The sequence below is a fragment of the Lissotriton vulgaris genome, chromosome 1_2 (genome assembly GCF_964263255.1).
Source record: "Lissotriton vulgaris chromosome 1_2, aLisVul1.2, whole genome shotgun sequence".
Classification (NCBI taxonomy): Eukaryota; Metazoa; Chordata; class Amphibia; order Caudata; family Salamandridae; genus Lissotriton; species Lissotriton vulgaris.
Window position 1 is genome coordinate 293,720,795 of NC_141686.1, and position 19,365 is coordinate 293,740,159.

General features: G+C 47.9%; 1 protein-coding gene across 1 annotated transcript in view; it reads right to left on the reverse strand.

The window, feature by feature from the left end:
• LOC147736527 (MLX-interacting protein-like) overlaps positions 1-19,365 on the reverse strand; it is a 172,934-nt gene that overhangs the window by 56,931 nt on the left and 96,638 nt on the right. Inside the window, exons 9-10 of the mRNA XM_086953266.1 lie at positions 18,435-18,490; positions 10,030-10,543 (exon numbers count right to left, since the gene is read on the reverse strand). Coding sequence (XP_086809392.1) covers positions 10,030-10,543; positions 18,435-18,490 — 570 coding nt within the window. The remainder of the gene's footprint in view (positions 1-10,029; positions 10,544-18,434; positions 18,491-19,365) is intronic.

Sequence of the window (19,365 nt, forward strand, 5' to 3'; positions counted from 1 at the left end):
GGCCCACCAGTTTTCCGAAGTTTTCCGAAGTTTTCCGAAGTTTTCCGAAGTTTTCCGAAGTTCCGAGTCGAGTCCAGTCGAGTTTTCCGAGGCCTTCTGTTTTCCGTGCTTCCCGGTGAGTACCATTGCTGGGTCGTATCTAGACGGGTTTGGGTACGCAAGTCCGGTCTGCACTGTTTTTAGGCAGTGTATCTGTACTGTTTAGCAGTATATAAAGTATTCCGAATTTCTGCACTGTTACAGCAGTGTATCTGTATCGTTGAGCGGTACATTCAGAGTAGGGGGAAGTTAGCTATGTCTTTAAATGTTTCATGTGATTAATGTCGTGGTATGAATGTGATTGTTTTGTGCATTATTGTGTTTTTTTTGTTTAAATAGTTACAGGCGAAATTAAGTATTAAGGATCAAGCATTTCAGTATCAAGTAGGCACAATGCCGTTTTTTAACAAATTAAAGCAGATAGGAACTAGGAAAGGGATGTTAGAGGAAGAGATTCCAATCCCCCCTAGGGACACTCCAGGTAATTTCATGTATAATAAGCATGGCATAGACGCCATCTTGTATCTAGAGTTATGGACAGATTATACCAAGCACCTAGAGGAAAGATACCGATGGCCAGTTAACGGAACATGGGATGCCGAGTGCATCATAAAGGTAGAAGAAATATTACGGAAAAAGAAAGCTAGACAATCTCAGAAAGACGCCATAGAATTTTGGCGTAAGGAATCACGTAAGCGTGCTGATAGAGCACTCCGTAGAGAAGACAGGCTTAAAGAATCAGAAAAGGCCCAAGAAAACGAATTAGTTACTGAGGGAATTCGAGTAAAAGTAGAACAAATAGATCGTATCCAAAATGGCAAAGTGAACAACATGTATCTTTTGGCCGATGGTACCCCTGACGCCATTTCAGAAATACCGAAAAATTTGCCGTCACCATTAGTTCCAACTAAAGTAATGCATAAGACTACTAAAGACATATTCCTAAATTCATATCTCGAAGATGTAGCGCCAGCTTACACCAATCTGCCTGTTCGTGCCCTGCCTACTGACAGGGCCGGGGGTGGTACTGCCCCCCAAGATCACTCTCAGCCGACACCGAAAAAGACTAGTTCCGTTCCGCCAGCTCCGCCACTTCCCTCACCTAAAACTGATCTGCCGAAACCACTTCAATCAGATCCTACTAAAAGACAAATTCAGATACTGACTACACACAGAGATAATGCCCAAGTTTCCGCTTCAGGAGGTGCGACCGCGGGTCTCCAGACCCCGCCACCGACTCACAGATTAAATCTCAGAGGTATGCAGAGTCCTCTTACGCACAGATCCCCCCGTTCTTCTAATTCATCCCGTCTTGATGCACTAAAAGAAAATATGTCAGTTTGTAGATATGATCCAGAACCTGGACAGGACGACTTAATGATATTAGCGTCTTTACGGTTAAGATCTGCTACTGATAGTTTGTTATGTTATGCAGGAATGAAGGAGCGCCTAGATAGAATATATGAGTTCGTTCAAACGGGAAAGGACCCCGACAGTATTAAGGATGCCCTGGAGAAACAGAAAGTTAACATGCAAGCACTGATACTACGATTTCTCATAAATTGTCTAATAAGAGAACGAGACAGGCCCGGAACAGATCAGAGTGAATTAGATGCATTGAACAAGTGGGGTCAAAATATAGCTGATGGAAAACATGATAGACAAAATTGCATAGAGGCCATGTATAAAAAGATTAAGAAAGCAGTGATAGCAGTACACGAGAAAGAGAAAGAAAAGGCTCCCTCCGAGGAGGAAGAAGAATCTGAAGAACTAGAACCGACTACAAGCACTATAGCATATGTAGGTAAGGGAACTTATCTTAGGAAGGGTATCCGTCCAGAAAGCAAGAGAGTTTTCTTCTCTGCCTTAACGAATCCGAATTCTGCTGAGCATCAGTTCCAGGAAACTGATAAACGGCTTCGAGATCGAGTGGGGTACCATGTACTCAATTCTATGGATGAACAAGAATTAGCCCGATCAGCGGTATCATGGGCCGAAAATGCAGACATATATAATGATGACACCGTAGCACAGACATTTCTGAACCTCTCCCCCGACGAACAGAAATTAGCAGGGGTATATATGATTCAGCACCTTCTCATTAAGTACAGAAAACATTATTCCGATCCAGGTCCCTTACATGAGACACTAGAAGCACTACTGATGGATAGATGGAGAGGCCTAAGCACTAAATTAGTTCAAATAATTCTAGAACAACGACGCAGATATGATACCTTTGTAAGTCCTGAATATGTCCCCGCCCCACCTCCAGAAAGGAAAATGTACCATATGCAGTGCGGGGGTGGTATTGAAAGTCAGAACCCCTTACGAGAAGTACACCCTGTTATGGGTGAGGACAAGGTTTTGAAACGCGTGTATGTGCACACGCCTCTGACTAAATTAGAACTGTTAGAAATGAAGAAATTAGTACCATGCCATGATAAAGACCCTGCAGGTTTCCATAGAGAGCTTAAAGACATGTTATTAATGGGGGACTACACATATGATGATATCATGAAAATGTTGAAAGTATTATTGCCTACGGGTATATTCGAGAAATTAAAGGAAAAGGAATGGGAGGTGGGAGACACAAAGATTGCCTGGGCAGAAATAGAAGACGAAGAGAAAAAACGGGTTCCAGGGTTAGGCCTTGGGGACAAAACTAAAGCATTACCAGGTTTGATAGTACAGGTCCTGCCCAGATTATTGACAACTAGAAAGGAGGATTGGGATGCAATCTCGTCCTGTAAACAGAAACATGATGAAGATACTAGCGACTTTTATTCAAGATTCGAGAAATGTTTTATTATCAATAGTGGCCTCCAGCCAAGTAGCGAGTCGTACCCACATCTTTTTGTATCAAAGTTAGTCGAGAATTCCCTACCGTTAGTTAAAAATAGAGTGTATAAAGTCGAGAGTACATGGCAAGCAAATACGCCATCCCAGATGTTACAAATGTTACAATATCACCAGAATAGAATTAGGGAAGAACAAGATCAGGAACAGAAGCGCATGAAAGACACGAAAATGAAAATGTTAGTAGCCCAGACGGTCCCATCCGACAGTCACAGGAAAGGTACGACCCAGACAAGTCACGCTGCAGCTCCTGTTAAAGGGACATGCAATTATTGCAAGCAGCCAGGTCACTACGTACACGAATGTGCAGTTCTGAAACATAACATAGCGACAGGTAAAACTAAAGAGAGACCGCATCCGCCTAGACAAGACCATAACCAGCATCAGTCTACACAGAATACACAGCCCATGCATGCATCTGCACAGACAGCACAGACCGTAGCAGTACCACAGCCACAGCCCATTGCTGCAACTCAGCAAGTCTCACAACAGATGTACCAGTATGCCCAGTCTGCTTACCCCGAATATTCCCGATATACATGAAACAGCCTAGAGAGGGAAGGTGGCTTGCCTCTTATCGAGATTCCTGTAGATCAAGAAGGTCCTTATGTACACAGTCAAGTATTGGGGAAAGATAGAAAGTTTTTAATTGACACAGGGGCAAGTCGCACTACAATAAGTCATGACGAAGTTCCAGGGGCACCCCTCTCAGGCTCACAAAATGTTTCCCTTGGTTTTTCAGGACAACCTATTGTAAATGAAGTATCAGAACCAGTTCCCCTGGCTGTGGGTCCATTATCACGCGTTACAGACCTGTTACTAACAAAATCATGTCCGGAAAATCTGTTAGGAATTAAAACACTGAAGGCTCTAGGAGCTATAATATGCTGCTCCCCGGAGGGGGTTAGACTCTTTCTGCGGGATTTCAAGGGTCATTACGTCCTTCGTGAGTTTGACGTCAGATTGAAAAATGTACCTGATTACTTGTGGGCAAAAGGCCCAACTGATGTAGGATGTATGCACATTACACCATACCGCGTTACCCTCAAGGCAGGTGTTGTATTACCCAGAATCAGACAATACAAGTTACCACCCGATGCTGTAGCGGCTTTACTGAAAATCATTGAAGAGCTCATTGCCCAAGGAGTGGTCGTCGAGACCGACTCCAATATCTGTAACTCACCCATCATTCCGATTCTTAAACGTACTGATCCCAATGCACCGCCAGTATATCGGCTGGTGATTGATCTTCGAGAATTGAATAAATGCATTATCCCACAGTATCCTGTGGTCCCCGATATATCATCTCTCTTGACTGCTATTGATTCAGAAGCAACGTTCTTTACTGTAATTGATCTCAAGAACGCCTTCTTCAGCGTGCCTATTGATCCAGAGAGCCAATATCTCTTCGGATTCTGTTTAAATGGACGCAGTTTCAAATTTTCGCGCGCACCTCAAGGATTCACAGAAAGCCCCAGCATCTATAGTCAAGCACTGAAAAGACAACTAGATTGTATTCAAATGCCAGTTAACACCGCTTTACTACAATACGTCGATGATCTGCTGATCACCGCACGAAGTGAGCCCGAATGTGAAAAAGCATCACTGACAGTTTTACATTTCCTGGCCGACAAGGGACACAAGGTGTCTCCTTCGAAGCTACAATTCTGTGTTCAGCAAGTTGTGTACTTGGGTCACTTGCTGTCCAAAGTGGGGAGACAGCTCACTCCCGATCGCATTCAGTTAATTGTGAACATGCCGCAACCCAAGACACAAAAGGAAGTGCGGGCCTTCATAGGCCTCACCTCGTACTGCAGACAATGGATTCCCCAGTATGCATTTCTAGCTAAACCACTCATCCAGTTAACGACACAGGAGGCAGCGACTTCGACTGTCCTCCCTTGGACTCAGGAACACACACAAGCTTTTGAAGAATTAAAGAAAGTTTTATGCCAAGCACCAGTTTTAGCGACACCATGTTACAGCAAACCGTTTACACTTTTTGTTACAGAACGTGATGGCACAGCGTTGTCTGTCCTCACTCAAGACCAAGCAGGTTCACATAAGCCTTGTGCTTATTTTTCTAGTACATTGGATTCAGTAGCTCAAGCACTCCCTGCGTGCTTAAAGTCAGTAGCAGCAACAGCGTTAGCAATAAGACAAAGTGATTCAATTGTTTTAGGTCATCAGTTAACAGTTCAAGTACCACATTCTGTAGAGGTTTTGTTAAACAGAACCCAGACTCAACACTTAACTATAGCACGACTGACAGGTTATGAATTAACACTATTCCAGCCACACATAGAAATCAGACGTTGCAGCATCCTGAACCCAGCAACACTGTTACCTACAGTTATGACAGATCCAGCTCCGCATGATTGTATAGAAATAATTAATGCAGTAACTAAGCCTAGACGAGACTTAACAGATGTCCCATTGACAAATCCAGACCTGACACTTTATGTGGATGGTTCATGCATGAGAACAAGTACAGGAGAATTAGTGGCCGCGTACGCCGTGACCACTGAAACTGAAATTAAAGAAACACATCGTATAGACACACTGTCTGCTCAAGCGGCAGAGCTCATCGCTCTGACTCGAGCCTGTATTCTAGCCAAGAACAGAAATGTTAACATATACACAGATTCCCGCTATGCCTTCGGAGTTGTACACGACTTCGGAGTCCTCTGGCAAGAACGAGGTTTTCTGACTTCCCATGGGGCCAAGATCCAACATGGCCCCCTCATTCAAGCACTGTTAGAAGCAATACATTTGCCCTCGGGCATATCAGTCATGAAGTGTAAGGCACATACTAAAGTCACAGATTCTGTTTCCCAGGGTAACGACCTGGCAGACCAGACAGCAAAACATACAGCACTGACTCACACCCAGACTACTGATGTGACAAAGACAATAGTCCAGACCCAGTGTATGGCAGTTAGAGATCCCGCCCTAGATGTAATTGATATCCAGACACATGCTACTCCAGAGGAGATAAAGAAATGGACTGAACTAGGAGGGATTCAGACAGATCAAGGTTGGGTGACGAAGGGAAAATCTATATGGTTTCTCCCCGACTCAATGGTTCAAGTCATGATAAATACAGCACATAGTCCTGCCCATCTTGGAGAGAAAGCCATGTTAGACAGTTTACAGAATCTCTGGTACAACAAACACTTACGAGCAGCAGCAAAACAGAAAGTGCGTACTTGCATGATCTGTTGTCAGTTCAATCCAGGTAAAAGTGTCCCTGTTGAGCAAGGTGGATTTCAGCCTCCCGATCACCCTTTTGAAGTCCTCCAGATGGATTATATCCAGATGAATAGCTGTAGAGGATTTAAGTATGTCCTTGTAATTGTTTGTGCTCTGTCCCGCTGGACCGAAGCATACCCAGTCCCAGACTACACTGCTCCGACCACTGCCAGACAGTTGGTTCGTGAATTCTTCCCACGGTACGGTTTGCCCCGTGTCGTGTATTCAGATAACGGACAGCCGTTCTCGTCCGAGCTGATGAGACAAGTTTCCCTCTTGCTAGGATATCAGTGGAGGTTCCACTGTGTCCGACATCCCGAAGCAGCTGGCCTTGTAGAAAGGCATAATCAGACACTAAAAATCCGTCTTGCCAAGATCTGTCAGGAAAAAGGGGTCGACTGGATAGTCGCCCTGCCCGTGGCACTATTCTACATGAGAATGGTCGCCCACTCGAGATCAGGGCTATCCCCGTACGAAGTGGTCTTTGGCAGACCGCCGAATATGTGGGGGACGCCCGTTCCGAAAAAGATCACTGATATTGATTGTAACATGTTGACAGATTACCTTGCCTCCTTGATGTCTGCACTCCAATCATGTCGTTCACAGGTTGCCGCAGCCTTCCCTGACAACACCGATGTAAAGGCGCATGAGGTCCGTCCAGGGGACCTGGTACTCGTCCGGAATTTCGACCGGAAAAGTCCGCTGGAGCCCCGCTGGAAGTCTCCAAAGACCGTTCTGCTTACCACCAGGACCGCCGTGAAAATCGAGGGGAGAAAGGGGTGGGTCCACACGAGTCACATCAAACTATGCAATGAACTAAAAAACGGACTGAAACAGGACTCTGACTCGTCCACCCCCACCAAAGACTGTGTTGAAGCACAAGACGTTACTGTGCCTAAAAGAGAAAAGACTCCTCAAGAACTTTACCGTATGAAGCTTCGATCTAGCAAGTCAGACAGTTTAATTGTTTAAGTCCTCCCCTAGGTGAATCGGTTAAATAGTTTCTGACATGTATCCCCTAGATCGAGTTAGAGAGAGAGAGGAAAAGAGAAGAACATATTGCAAATCACTTCGTAGTCACTGCATAGTGACACTAATAATCATGTTTATTCTGAGTATTCTAATTATTATTGCCAGCATTCTGCTTCCTATGTACTGGCCTATTTTCAGGCGTGAACAATCTGCTTACAATGTCTCTGCTGAACACACTTTTAGTGAACTTCCCGCACATGAACTCTCTTACAGACTTGCGCTGCGCAACAATACATTCATTAGTATGTTACACCATTCCCATCAGACAAATAATGCTACAGACTGTTGGATATGTGGCCGACTCCCTCCCTACCAGAATTACAAGGGAGCTCTGCCTCTCTTTCCGTACCCATTCACTCACAATGGCTCCTGTGGAGCATGGTTTAAAATAATTAATTCTTTAGATCCTGATATTGCTGTTTTCGATGGGGGCTGGGTTTGGGGAAACTTGAACTTAGTCCTGCTCAACGTCTGTTATCCTGATAAAGAGGGACTTCCCACTCGAATAGGAACTGATCTAGAAAATGAAGTATATGGATTAGGTAATTACACAATTAGCCTTATGATCCTCACTGTTGAATCTGAAACTGCTCCAGTTCTGCCCCATATGTTAGTACTACCAGTCACAGGTGAATTATGTGTTAGCAAGAAAGGTTCAGTACACGTAGGTCATAGTAAATGCACTACTGTGGTCGAGTTCAGTGACCATGGTAAATCGTCCTTTAAAGCTATCAGTCATTCCTACTTTGTTTGTGGTCATACCGCATACATACGTTTGCCTCCAGATTGGGATGGTACCTGTTACATTGCCTTCCTCCTGCCACCTGTTTTTCTAGCTCCCCCTGATTACCATAGAAATACGAATCTAGCACCGAATAGACCCAAAAGAGATATTCCCCTTGTCGACTACACAGAAACGGCATGGGAACAGTACACTGATTTCAATAAAGGATTCTTTTTCTTCCTAGGGCCTGTCCAAAACAGTAAATTAATACGCAGATTAACGAGAACACTCGAAGCAGTAGTGAACGAAACTGCCTCCGCTCTAGGTAACTTAACAGAGGAGCAGTCTGCTATACGGACTGTTGTCCTTCAAAATCGCCTTGTGATTGACGTCATCTTGGCAGATAGAGGTGGAGCCTGTAAGGTTATCGGGTCAAGTTGCTGTGTTTTCATTCCACAAAACGCACCATCTGTCTATCAAGCTATCACCCGTTTACATAAAATTGCAAATCAGATACATCAGAATCCAGGCACCTGGACTTGGTCCGGTTGGTTCTGGACTACGTTAACAGCTTGGGGATGGAAGATCTTATCCTTCCTAGGCATTGGCCTTGTTATAGTATTCAGTTGTTGCCTGTGCCTGCAGTGTGGGCCAGCGATATGTGGACTGTGTGCCACATCCTGCATTGAGCATTCCAGTTGCCTCTCAAACAGTCAAAGAAAGAAAGACGAACATATAATGTTACAAGAACAAACTGATCGATTTATGAGGATCGATATATCATGAAGGGTCCGTAGGGAACAAGGAGGGAATGAGGTAATATAAATTTTATGGTCATGTTGTGTTCCCTAGCGAGTACCCCACCGACTCCATGTACGAGTTAAAAGTGCATGTAACTTCCCTCCTGTACCAGCTATGAAGACGCAAATACATTTGCGTCCAACGTTAACTTGTCCTCTTTCAGACCCACCATGAATGGGTTTGATGGTCCGTTCCTAAGTATGCTATGCCAACGTCTTTTTGAAGTGTACTCCTACGTTTTTCAGCCTGGCTGAAAGTAGGCCCTGAATCTCTGCCACCGAGCCTCTTTTCTGGCTTCTGACTGCGAGGGCCTCTGCCCAAGCAGCCCCCGTACCCGTGAACTCTGACTTACTTCTAGCGCGGCCCTCCGTGCTCAGCTCAGCCTGCTGCCTGCCAAGATTGACTATAATCTTCGAGTTATCTGTTTTCCTCCCCGAAGATACATTCCAGCCTGCTAGCTTCAGTAAACATCCTTCCTCAGCTACAGGGCTAAAGGGCCGACCTGTCTTTATGCAAGTAATTCATAGCCTCTGTTGCCATGCTTCCATGGAAGGCCCCATGCCCCCACGCTTCTCATACAGACACTCAGGCGCTTATACACGCACTCTCAGCAAGTATAGAATAGCTTCTGCTCTAGAGACCTTTCTGCCCAGATAGCTTAGTTCCTAAACATCAGATATCAGATATGATAGAAGCACAAGTTGATCTGACATGCCAGACTTCTGTCTCTTTCCGCCAGTGTAAATGTCAAGTCCCCTGCACCCCGTCTATCACACGTCATGCAGCTGCGCGCGCATCCAAGCTTCCGATTTCTGCTGACATTGCAACATTCTGTTAGCACCACCCCTTGGTGCCACCCACTTGCGTCACCTATCAGTGACGTTTCTAGCACACACCCTAGTTCACGCCTAGTTTACGCCTCTTGATGATGTACTAGCACCACGTGTATACTGTTATCTTGTCTTCTCTCAGCTGTTACGCCTCTTACATTGAACATTATGATGTAAATCAAGTATATAAGCTATGTATTGTCAATAAACGACAGCGCGCTCATCTATCCCTTCTGACATCCTGTGTGGTGGTCAGAACATGATATCCTGATTCCTTTATGAGGAATAAAACCCTTAGAAACTCTTACACCACGGACTCTGTTTTCCTTCATTCCGATTGAGTTATTATTGATTAAGTACTTATCTGCATAGAAATTAAGAGAGTAAATTAATTATTTACATCACTATTTCAACTGAGAACAAAGACTGCATGACAAATGCAGAGCACAGCAAACACATCACTCATTTCATTATTGCCTTTTAAAGAATACTGACCTGTGATCAGCAACTGGGCCATAATGGTGTTTGTTGGGGTTGTGCTTCGGGGTGCAATCTTCTGGAGCTGTTTTCGACGGCTGCTTCCTCCTCTTACAGGGGGACCAGAGGTGGGCACAACAAAGGTCCCATCAGTGTGTTGGCTTTCATCTTGAACTGTAGGAGAGTCTTTGGGTAACCCTGACTCAGGCACTGAAGAGGAAGTGACCAAAGAGAAAATTGGAGCAGGGCGGTACAAAATGCATGGCTGATATTGAAAAACTGGAGTTGAGGGTTCTGCTGCTGGTGACAGGGCTGGTGGACTTGCAGGTACCACAGGCGAAGTGAAGTAAGGGAGAAGTGTTTGATGTCCATTCAAGGGGGTAGGAGAGTCCAGCTTCTGTGATAAGGTATCCTGAGGTGGCAAAGAACAGGAGGACGGGGGGCAATCATCCTTCATTTGAACCCCCAATGGGCCCAACTCAAGGCTTGTGAAGTCGGGTGCTATGACAGGGCTCTCAGGAAGAATTGACGGCTGCAAAAGAAAGAGAATGATCATTAACTCTAAATGTTTTCCCTGGGCTGAAGGAAGGACAGATCTGCACATTGATGAACAACGTTACTTTTAGAGCTGCCACATTTAAATCAAGACACAGGTATGTGACATTTATAGAGCATCCTAGAGACTGCACTGATCCGCTCAAGTGCATCTCTAGAGCACAGACTGTGTTTATTATGGCATTTTAACCAACGTGCTGCACATAGCAAATTGAAAAAAGTAGAAAGGTTTAAGGAAACAGATAATATATATTTTTTTTAAAGTTTGTGCTTCAATCAAGGTGGTTTGGATAACTCAAGGTGGTGAAATGTCAACACTGCTTTTAAACATTAAAATAGGGTTGGGCTGAATCGCAACTTGAAGCTGAAGTATGACACTATGGTTAGGATACCTGCACAGACTCTCATGTTTCCTAATGTATACATGTGTTGCGCTGCGGGCAATGGGTTGGGTGGGCGGGGGTGGCACTGGAAGGTTAATGCGCACACGTTTGTGTTCCATTATTGTATTCTTTTCATATTGTTTGTATTAATTCTTGGCTTTCTTAATGGGAATAAAGCTACGCCATTTATTTGACGATCTAGTGTATCTATCCTTGGTCCTCCAGGACATTTTACAGGAACAAAATCCAATTAAATCTTTAGTGGAAAAAAAATATAGGCTTGGGCGCCCTGGAGAACTGGGATTCTATGTCAGGACCGGAGGCTTCAGATTATGCTATATCTTCCTTCGCTTTATTAACATAAAGGAACCACAGCAGCTTAGGAAAAGGTATAATAAGAACAAAAAATGCTTTAAACATAAAGCATTGACGCAATGTTCAACAAAAATCAACAACAACTCCCAAGAGTCTCTTTGTTATAACCATAGTCCACAGTCCTTTGTCACTGTTCATCATCCCTATATAACCGGACTTCCCATCATCTTCCTCCTCTTTCTTCGCTGCTCCCGCAGCCAGATAAGTGTTTTTCTCTTTTGCTTTCTTTTATTGTGATTCATTGTCTTGCGGTCTTTGGGGACTCCTTGCATGGTTTATTTCCTTTCAGAGTCCCCTAGTTGCGGGAACGTTTCTCGTTCCTACGCGACTTTATTCCCACTTGTGTGCGGTGTATACATTGACCGCAAGGGGGCGGTCTGTAGCCTCGCCGACCCTCCGGCGCGCCTCCGCGGCACGAGGAGCCGCGCCGTGGGGTCTGCTTGCGCGGGGGCCGACCCTCGCGTGCCCCTCTGACACCTGGTGTTCCGGGTCTGTACTTTCACAAATCCGACGCCCTTTGGGGTCTGTATGGCGGTTTGACCGCGTGAATCGCCTTCGGGCGAGATCTGTGCACCTCTTTAATAGTGTGTGGCCTAGCGCGCTTGAGGGGCACGTAGACCCGGTCCCGGCGAGGAGGGTCTGCGCGCTTGGGGGTTGGTGCAGCCCACCTGCCACGTCAGCTGGCCCAAAACGTGATCGCAGCCGCTGGGCCTGCCCACATTCGAGAACTTTCTCGGTTGCCGCCCTCTTGGGTGCCCCGCATTTGCCCTTGGTTCCGAGATGGAAGGGGAATACGATGAGGAGGCCTGCCCCTATCTGCAGGATGATGAGTTTTATCAGGCGGTGGACAACTCCATCTATCGTTGTGTGACGGAGGTGGTAGGGCCCATGGAGGACCGTCTTTCGGCCCGCATCGTGGAGGAGTGTGCCAAGCTGGCAGCGGCACAGGTTCCGCCATCCCCCGAACTCCCGGGGACCTCCGGCGGGTTGCCGCCCGCTCCGAAGAGACCCCGAAGTGAGGGGCCTTCATCGGAGGCTCAAGGCGTGGATAAAGGCGCTTTCGAGCGTCTTCGTGACGCCTTCCTGGCCAAGGCGACAGCGGTGCCTACGACGCCCTTGGTAGATCCTGGCACTTCGGGCGCCCTGTCGACGGCGCCCGCCTCTCCGATCTACGACTCTCCGGACACGGATGACGACGGGGAGTCGACCCGTTCTTGGCTCCCGGCGCCTTCGGGAAAGGAGATGCCCCGAGACGAGTCGGGCATGCTGGACCCGGACGAGATCGTCCACCCCCGATCCGCGGCCTGGGCCCCGGGGGAGACGGTGGCGAAGTTTGTCGCGGGCCGACTGCGCAAGCCCCTGGAGAAGGAGGCGAGGGGTTGCCTGCGCGGGGAATGCCCTCGGCCTACTTTGGAGGGGAAGGTGGCCATGACGCCAGAATTGGACCCCAAGATGGCCACCTTCCTGGCGAAATTCATGAAGGACCCCAGGAAGGGGATCGATCGGTCCTGGCGGGCTTGCCAGGATAAGCTGTTGGATGCGGTCGGGCCCGCCACGAAGATCCTCGATATGGCGGAGGAGGCTCGAGCGAAGGGCACCGCCATTTCACCGGAGGTGCTCTCCAACTGGGCCCAGAGGGTGATCGTCTTCTTGGGCAACGCCAACTGTGCCCTGTCCACGGAGCGGCGGCGATCGCTCCTTATTAAGCTGGACCCGAAGCTGGGGGACCTGGCCTCGTCGGAGGCAGGTGCCGTGGCCCAGGGTGGCCTTTTCGGTGAGCCTTTCATCCGCGAGCTTGGGAAGTTCGTGAACACGTTCACGTCGCTGGACAAGGCCCAGTCCAGCATCAAGAAGGTGTTCCACCAGCGTTTTTCTGGAGGGGCCGGTCGCGGCAGGGGCCGCGCGATCGGCCGTGGTCAGCAGACCAATAACCGTGGACAAGGCTCCGGAAGAGGTCAGTACCAGACCTCGGCCAACTACACCAATTTCTACCCCACCAGGGGACAACGCTATGGTGGAAGAGGTTTCCAAAAGAAGTCCGGACAAGGACATGCCCCCGGTAAGTGTACTTTGCTTGGATCAAGTTCCGATTGGGGGGCGGCTGGCAAGCTTTTACGGGGAGTGGGAGTTGCTCACTGCCGATGCTTGGGTTTTGCAAACTGTACGAGGTTTCCATATAGAGTTTCACGACCAGCCAACTCAGGTGAGGCCCCCGCGCCCGATGGTTTTCTCGGAATCCGACGCGCGATTGATAGACGGGGAGGTCTCAGACTTGCTGCGCAAGGGAGCCATCCGCCTATCAACGCGCCACCCACATGGGTTCCTCAGCAACGTCTTCTTGGTAGACAAGACGGATGGGGGCAAGAGGCCGGTGATCAATCTCAAGGAATTCAATGGGTGGTTGGTCTACCGTCACTTCAAGATGGAGGGGATCCACCTCCTTCGGGACGTGCTCCTCCCTCGGGATTGGATGGTGCGACTGGATCTCAAGGATGCCTACTTGGTCGTTCCCATCCACCCCCCTCATCGTCGTTTCCTACAATTCCTGTGGGACGGCAGGGTGTTCGAATTCACCGCCCTGCCGTTCGGCCTTTCTTCGGCCCCGTGGTGCTTCACGAAGGTCCTTCACCCGGTAGTGGAGTTTCTCAGAAGCCAGGGGGTCCGTATGATAGTATACTTAGACGACATCCTCCTCATGGGGCAGTGCCCAGAGGTGCTGACGGGACAGCTGCGTCAAGCTGTCGGCCTACTTCAGAGACTGGGGTTCGTCGTCAACGGCTCCAAGTCGGTCTTGGTTCCCGCTCAGCAGATCACCTTTTTAGGTTTCGTGGTGGACTCGGTACAGGCGGTCTTGAGCCTACCGGGTCGGAAGGTCGCAAGGATACGACACCTGCTTCGGCAGACGATCGCGAAGGATCGTACGTCACTGCGCCATGTCGCCAAGGTGGTGGGTCTTCTATCGTCCTCCATCCAGGCGATTTTCCCAGGCCCGCTGCACTACAGGGCTCTTCAGCGCCTGAAAGCGCAGCATTTGCGCCGTGGGATGTGTTACGATCAGTGGGTTCCCCTCACGGACGAAGTGAAGGAGGAGATGTCATGGTGGCTGTCTCACATGGAGGCATGGAATGGGCGAGCGATCTTCGGGTCGGCTCCGGACTTGATCATAGAGTCCGACGCCAGCAGGTCGGGCTGGGGCGCCCGGTGCGGGGATTTTTCCACCGGCGGCGCCTGGTCGTCAGAAGAACAACAATTGCATATCAATTGTTTGGAGCTCCTTGCGGGCTCCTTCGCGGTTCGCTGTTGGACCAAAGATTCGGTCAAGGCTTGTGTCCTGCTACGGATGGACAATATTTCGGCGGTCCGATATGTGAACCACCTGGGAGGTCCTCGGTCCCGCGCCTTGGCGGATTTAGCGAAGGACTTCTGGGATTATTGCCTGTCTCGTCACATTGCGGTGACGGCGGAGTATCTGCCAGGCCAGTCCAATCAAGTAGCGGATTGGCACTCTCGACATCTCAAGGATGCCAGCCAGTGGAAACTGGATCCGGGAGTCTTCCGGTGGCTACACTCCCTTTGGGGCCCCTTCTCGGTGGACCTCTTCGCGTCCCGTCTCGACCACCAGCTGCCGCGGTTTTACAGCTGGAGGCCGGACCCTCTGGCGGAGGCCACGGACGCGTTCTTGCAGGATTGGAGTCGGGAACAGCCGTTTGCGTTTCCCCCGTTCTCCATGATCATGCGAACGGCGGCTCAAATACGCCGCCAGGGTGCGGACCTGGTGTTGGTTACACCGCTGTGGAGGTCTCAAGTATGGTTTCCGGTTCTTCTGGAACTTTCCTGGGATTTTCCAATCCTACTCCCCCTGTTTCCTCTGCTCCTGACGAGCCCGGATCAGGAACCTCACCCTCTCGTCATGCAGAACACTCTCCGCCTCGTGGCGTGGAGGCTCTCAGGAGACGCTGGACGCTCCCGGGCCTTTCGGGGTCAGCTGAGCACTTGCTCTCCAAAGCATGGGCCGATAGTACGACGAAGCGTTACAGATCCGCTTGGCTTAAGTGGATGCGTTGGTGTTTACGAAGGGATTTGGATCCCATGGTCGCCGGCCTTGTTCCCGTGCTGAATTTCCTGGCTCATTTGGCCGACAAGGGCTTAGCGTATAGAACGATCAATGCTATCCGGTCGGCGATTTCTGCGGGCCATGATAACATCGATGGCCATCCGGTAGGGGAACATCCTTTTGTGTGCCGGCTTTTACGAGCGGTTCGCCTCGCACTGCCGCCAGAACCCAGGTACTCCGTCCTTTGGGACGTCAATTTGGTTCTGAACTTGTTCCTATCGTGGCCAGCGAATTCGTATCTGTCTCTGAAGGAGCTGTCGGCGAAATTAGCCATGTTGTTATGTCTGGTCTCTTGTAGGCGCGTCTCGGACGTGCGCGCGCTGGATGTTTCTGCACGCATTTTTTCCCCGGATGGGGTTACTTTTACGGTGGGTCGACGCACTAAGACGTCGTCGCGTTCCATTTCTTATCCAGCCTTTACTGACACTCCTAAGTTGTGTGTCGTGCAATGCCTCAAAGCATATGAGGACCTGACCTTGGATCTACGCCCTCCGGGCGAGCGTCAGTTGTTGATTGCCCTGCGGAAGCCACACAAAGCTGTCTCCTCCCCCACTATTGCTCGGTGGGTGCGTTGGGTCATGCAGGAAGCAGGCATCAATACTTCTCTCTTTGGAGCACACTCCGCCAGGGGGGCCATGGCCTCTAAGGCATTCTCTGTGGGTGCTCGTCTGGAGGACCTTATGCGAGCGGCGGACTGGTCCTCGGATTCCACCTTCAAGAGGTTTTATTTTAAGCCGGTGGTGGATCTAGCTCAGTTGGTGGTAAGTAAGCTTTAAACTAGCATAATCTGAAGCCTCCGGTCCTGACATAGAATCGAAATTTGCCTAGCTTACGTAACGGTAAGTTTCAATTCTATTAAGGACACGGAGGCGAGGATTATCCCACCCGGACTACTGTGGTGTCTCTACCCACCCGTATGGCAGTAAGTAAAGCGTTTTCCTTTACGTTGTCAGTACTGTGTTGTTCACTGTATGCTCCTCGCCTTGTTGTCGCATTTTTCCTGGGCCACCTCGCTGATGCTGTTCCTTTTTTGACAGGCAACGACGGTGCTAAACAGGACCAATGAGGCTTAAGCGTGATCTGCGCGAAGAAAGAGGAGGAAGATGATGGGAAGTCCGGTTATATAGGGATGATGAACAGTGACAAAGGACTGTGGACTATGGTTATAACAAAGAGACTCTTGGGAGTTGTTGTTGATTTTTGTTGAACATTGCGTCAATGCTTTATGTTTAAAGCATTTTTTGTTCTTATTATACCTTTTCCTAAGCTGCTGTGGTTCCTTTATGTTAATAAAGCGAAGGAAGATATAGCATAATCCTCGCCTCCGTGTCCTTAATAGAATTGAAACTTACCGTTACGTAAGCTAGGCAAATTTCGATTCATTTTACAAGTCAAATGGTAAGAGGATAAATGAGTGAAAGTGTTAGGGGGCACACAGAGAAAGAGCAGTGTAGCAGTTTATGGGGACTATATTTTGAAACCCAAGAAGCCACCCTATTAACACAAGACAAACAATCAAAACATAAATGCAACAGTAATGGAAGAGCTTCACAGCCGGAGAGAGCCAGCCAAATAACAATGTACTGATCAACACGCCTGACAGCTCTAAAGGTGAAGGACCTTGTACCCATGCTAGTCTATGGACTAAAGGGGACAGCGTCCCGGTCCTGTGTGTTGACCTAAGAAAGCTGAAGTTCAGGATGTAACAAAGCACACCCAATATTTGCAACCTCCAGTCCTACAGATGTTTGAAGAGATATGTGTAGGCATCCAAATTATTAAAGCATAAACACAATAATATCACACTCAAAGTATTAAAGCATAAGCACAATAACAATAAAAAGGCAAACATATTCTAGATAAACATCCATGCTGCTTGCTCTGTTGGTGTACATTCTTTATTCATGGTCCTCTAACGGGAATCTGAACAGGATTTAGTCAACAGGAGTTTCACCTTTTATGGCAGCTACACCTAGGGCTTCCGCAAGGCTGAAAAGTATCACATCAATACGTGGCCTTGCCACAGCACTTGGTTTAAACCCTACACGTTCACCATAGCGATCGAAGATATATCTTTCAGATCCCAGATTTATTCTAGCCCACGCCCAGTTTTCTTTCAGAATAAAACATACTTCTGAATCACTTTTGCAGTTAACCAGGGACACCAGTAAGAATTATTAGCTAAACAGTAGCTAAGCCCAGACTTACATCAGGGTTAGTGCACCGACCATATACGCTCTACGTTACAGCCTTTTTAAAAAGAATTCTGCACTAGGTACTGGACTACTGAGTCCATCACGTAAAGGTTTGGATAGACTGTGGGCAAGGGGCTGGCAATGAGATACAGGTTCTGTCACCTCAAGAACTGTGGAGATTGCCAGAGGGGTCTAGGGCCTGTCACCTCTAGAACTCTATGGACCTGTGGCAGATGGTACTGGAAGCAGAGGACAGGATGGAGTAGTGAAGGTGGCAGTAGCATAATGGGTCAGTCAACATCTAGGACCTCAGGACCAGATGGATTAAGAGGGCAGGCACTGAGATAGAGGACCATCAACTCCCAATCTGGTTGAACTAGGGAAGGTGACACAGTATATATGTTCAGTTACAGGTCTATCTGGGTAGGGGTGAATGTGGAGTATGAGGGATGGTTGCAAAGGGATAAAGTGTTTGTCAGTTCTAGACCTGAACAGACTAAAGGAGAGTTGGCACTGTGGTAAAGGCGGTGTTGCTTTTAGGACTCTAGGGAATAGAGAGGCTAGCACAACGATGGAGTTCCTGTTATCTCTAAAACATAGGGAATAGGTGGGGGGAGGGAGAGGGAAGTTTAGCAATGGGATCCGAAGACAGTCGCCTCCAGGATTTGGTTGGTTAATGGGATCTGCAAAGATGACAAGTCACCTTTATGACTGGAAAGATTCACAAACAAACACATGCCCAAGAAGAATGGTTTGAGGTGATGTTAAGATCTGTCTGGGAGTTCGAAGAGCAGTACTCACCTGAGGTAGAGATTGGCCTGTGCCTTGAAGTGACCAGGTCGAGGTAGAAAAGAAATCTACAAAAGAAAGACAAGATATGAGCTATAACATCCACATCACCAAGTCACCTCTCTGAGTTCCCAAGTTGGCACAAAACATTATGGACACCTTGGCATATTAGGCGCAGTAGCATAACCATTTTTTTAATGATACATGCTATGTTGACCCATGCCCTATCAAACGAAAGGAAAAGATGAAGAGGCCTAAAGTACAGTGCTGCAGAGAAGATTATCGTACAGTGGACTGGTTTTGAGTAAAGTGGTGTAGAGCCCATTGGCGTAGAGTGCAGTGACGTAGAGTGGTGCAGAGTAGATAGCAGTGGCGTAAAGTGCAATGGTGTAGAGTGGAGTGGCGCAGAGTAGAGTGGCTTAGAGTAGATTGTCTCAGAGTAGAGTGAAGTGGTGGAGAGTGAAGGGGAGCAGTATACATTAAAGTGGCATAGAGTGGGGTGAGCAATAGTGAGTGAACAAGTGCACAACTAGTATGATTTAAGTTTGAATGAGTTTATATGTTATTCGTAGGTGCTCCCGTGGTATCGTCTCCTAACCACGTGACGATCAAACCTTATGAGTTCAATTGTGCGCCCAATTGAAAATTGGCAGCATCCCAAAGGGCACACTCAAGATGGGCGAACCTTTATTCAATTCATAGAAAAAGTTCCATAGACGTCATGAGTATCGTTAAATTCAATTTATTATTTATTATTTCCGTTTAGAATTCATTTGTTATATCCTTTCGTGTTTAATCACACATTATTCCTTTGGGCTCCAATGCATTCTGAGCTATTGAAAAGAACAGACTTTACCATCAACATGTTTTATCTTCACCCATATTCCATGCCGAACAAACTGAATTCGCAATCCTAATATGCTCCCAGATGAAGGGCGGTGGC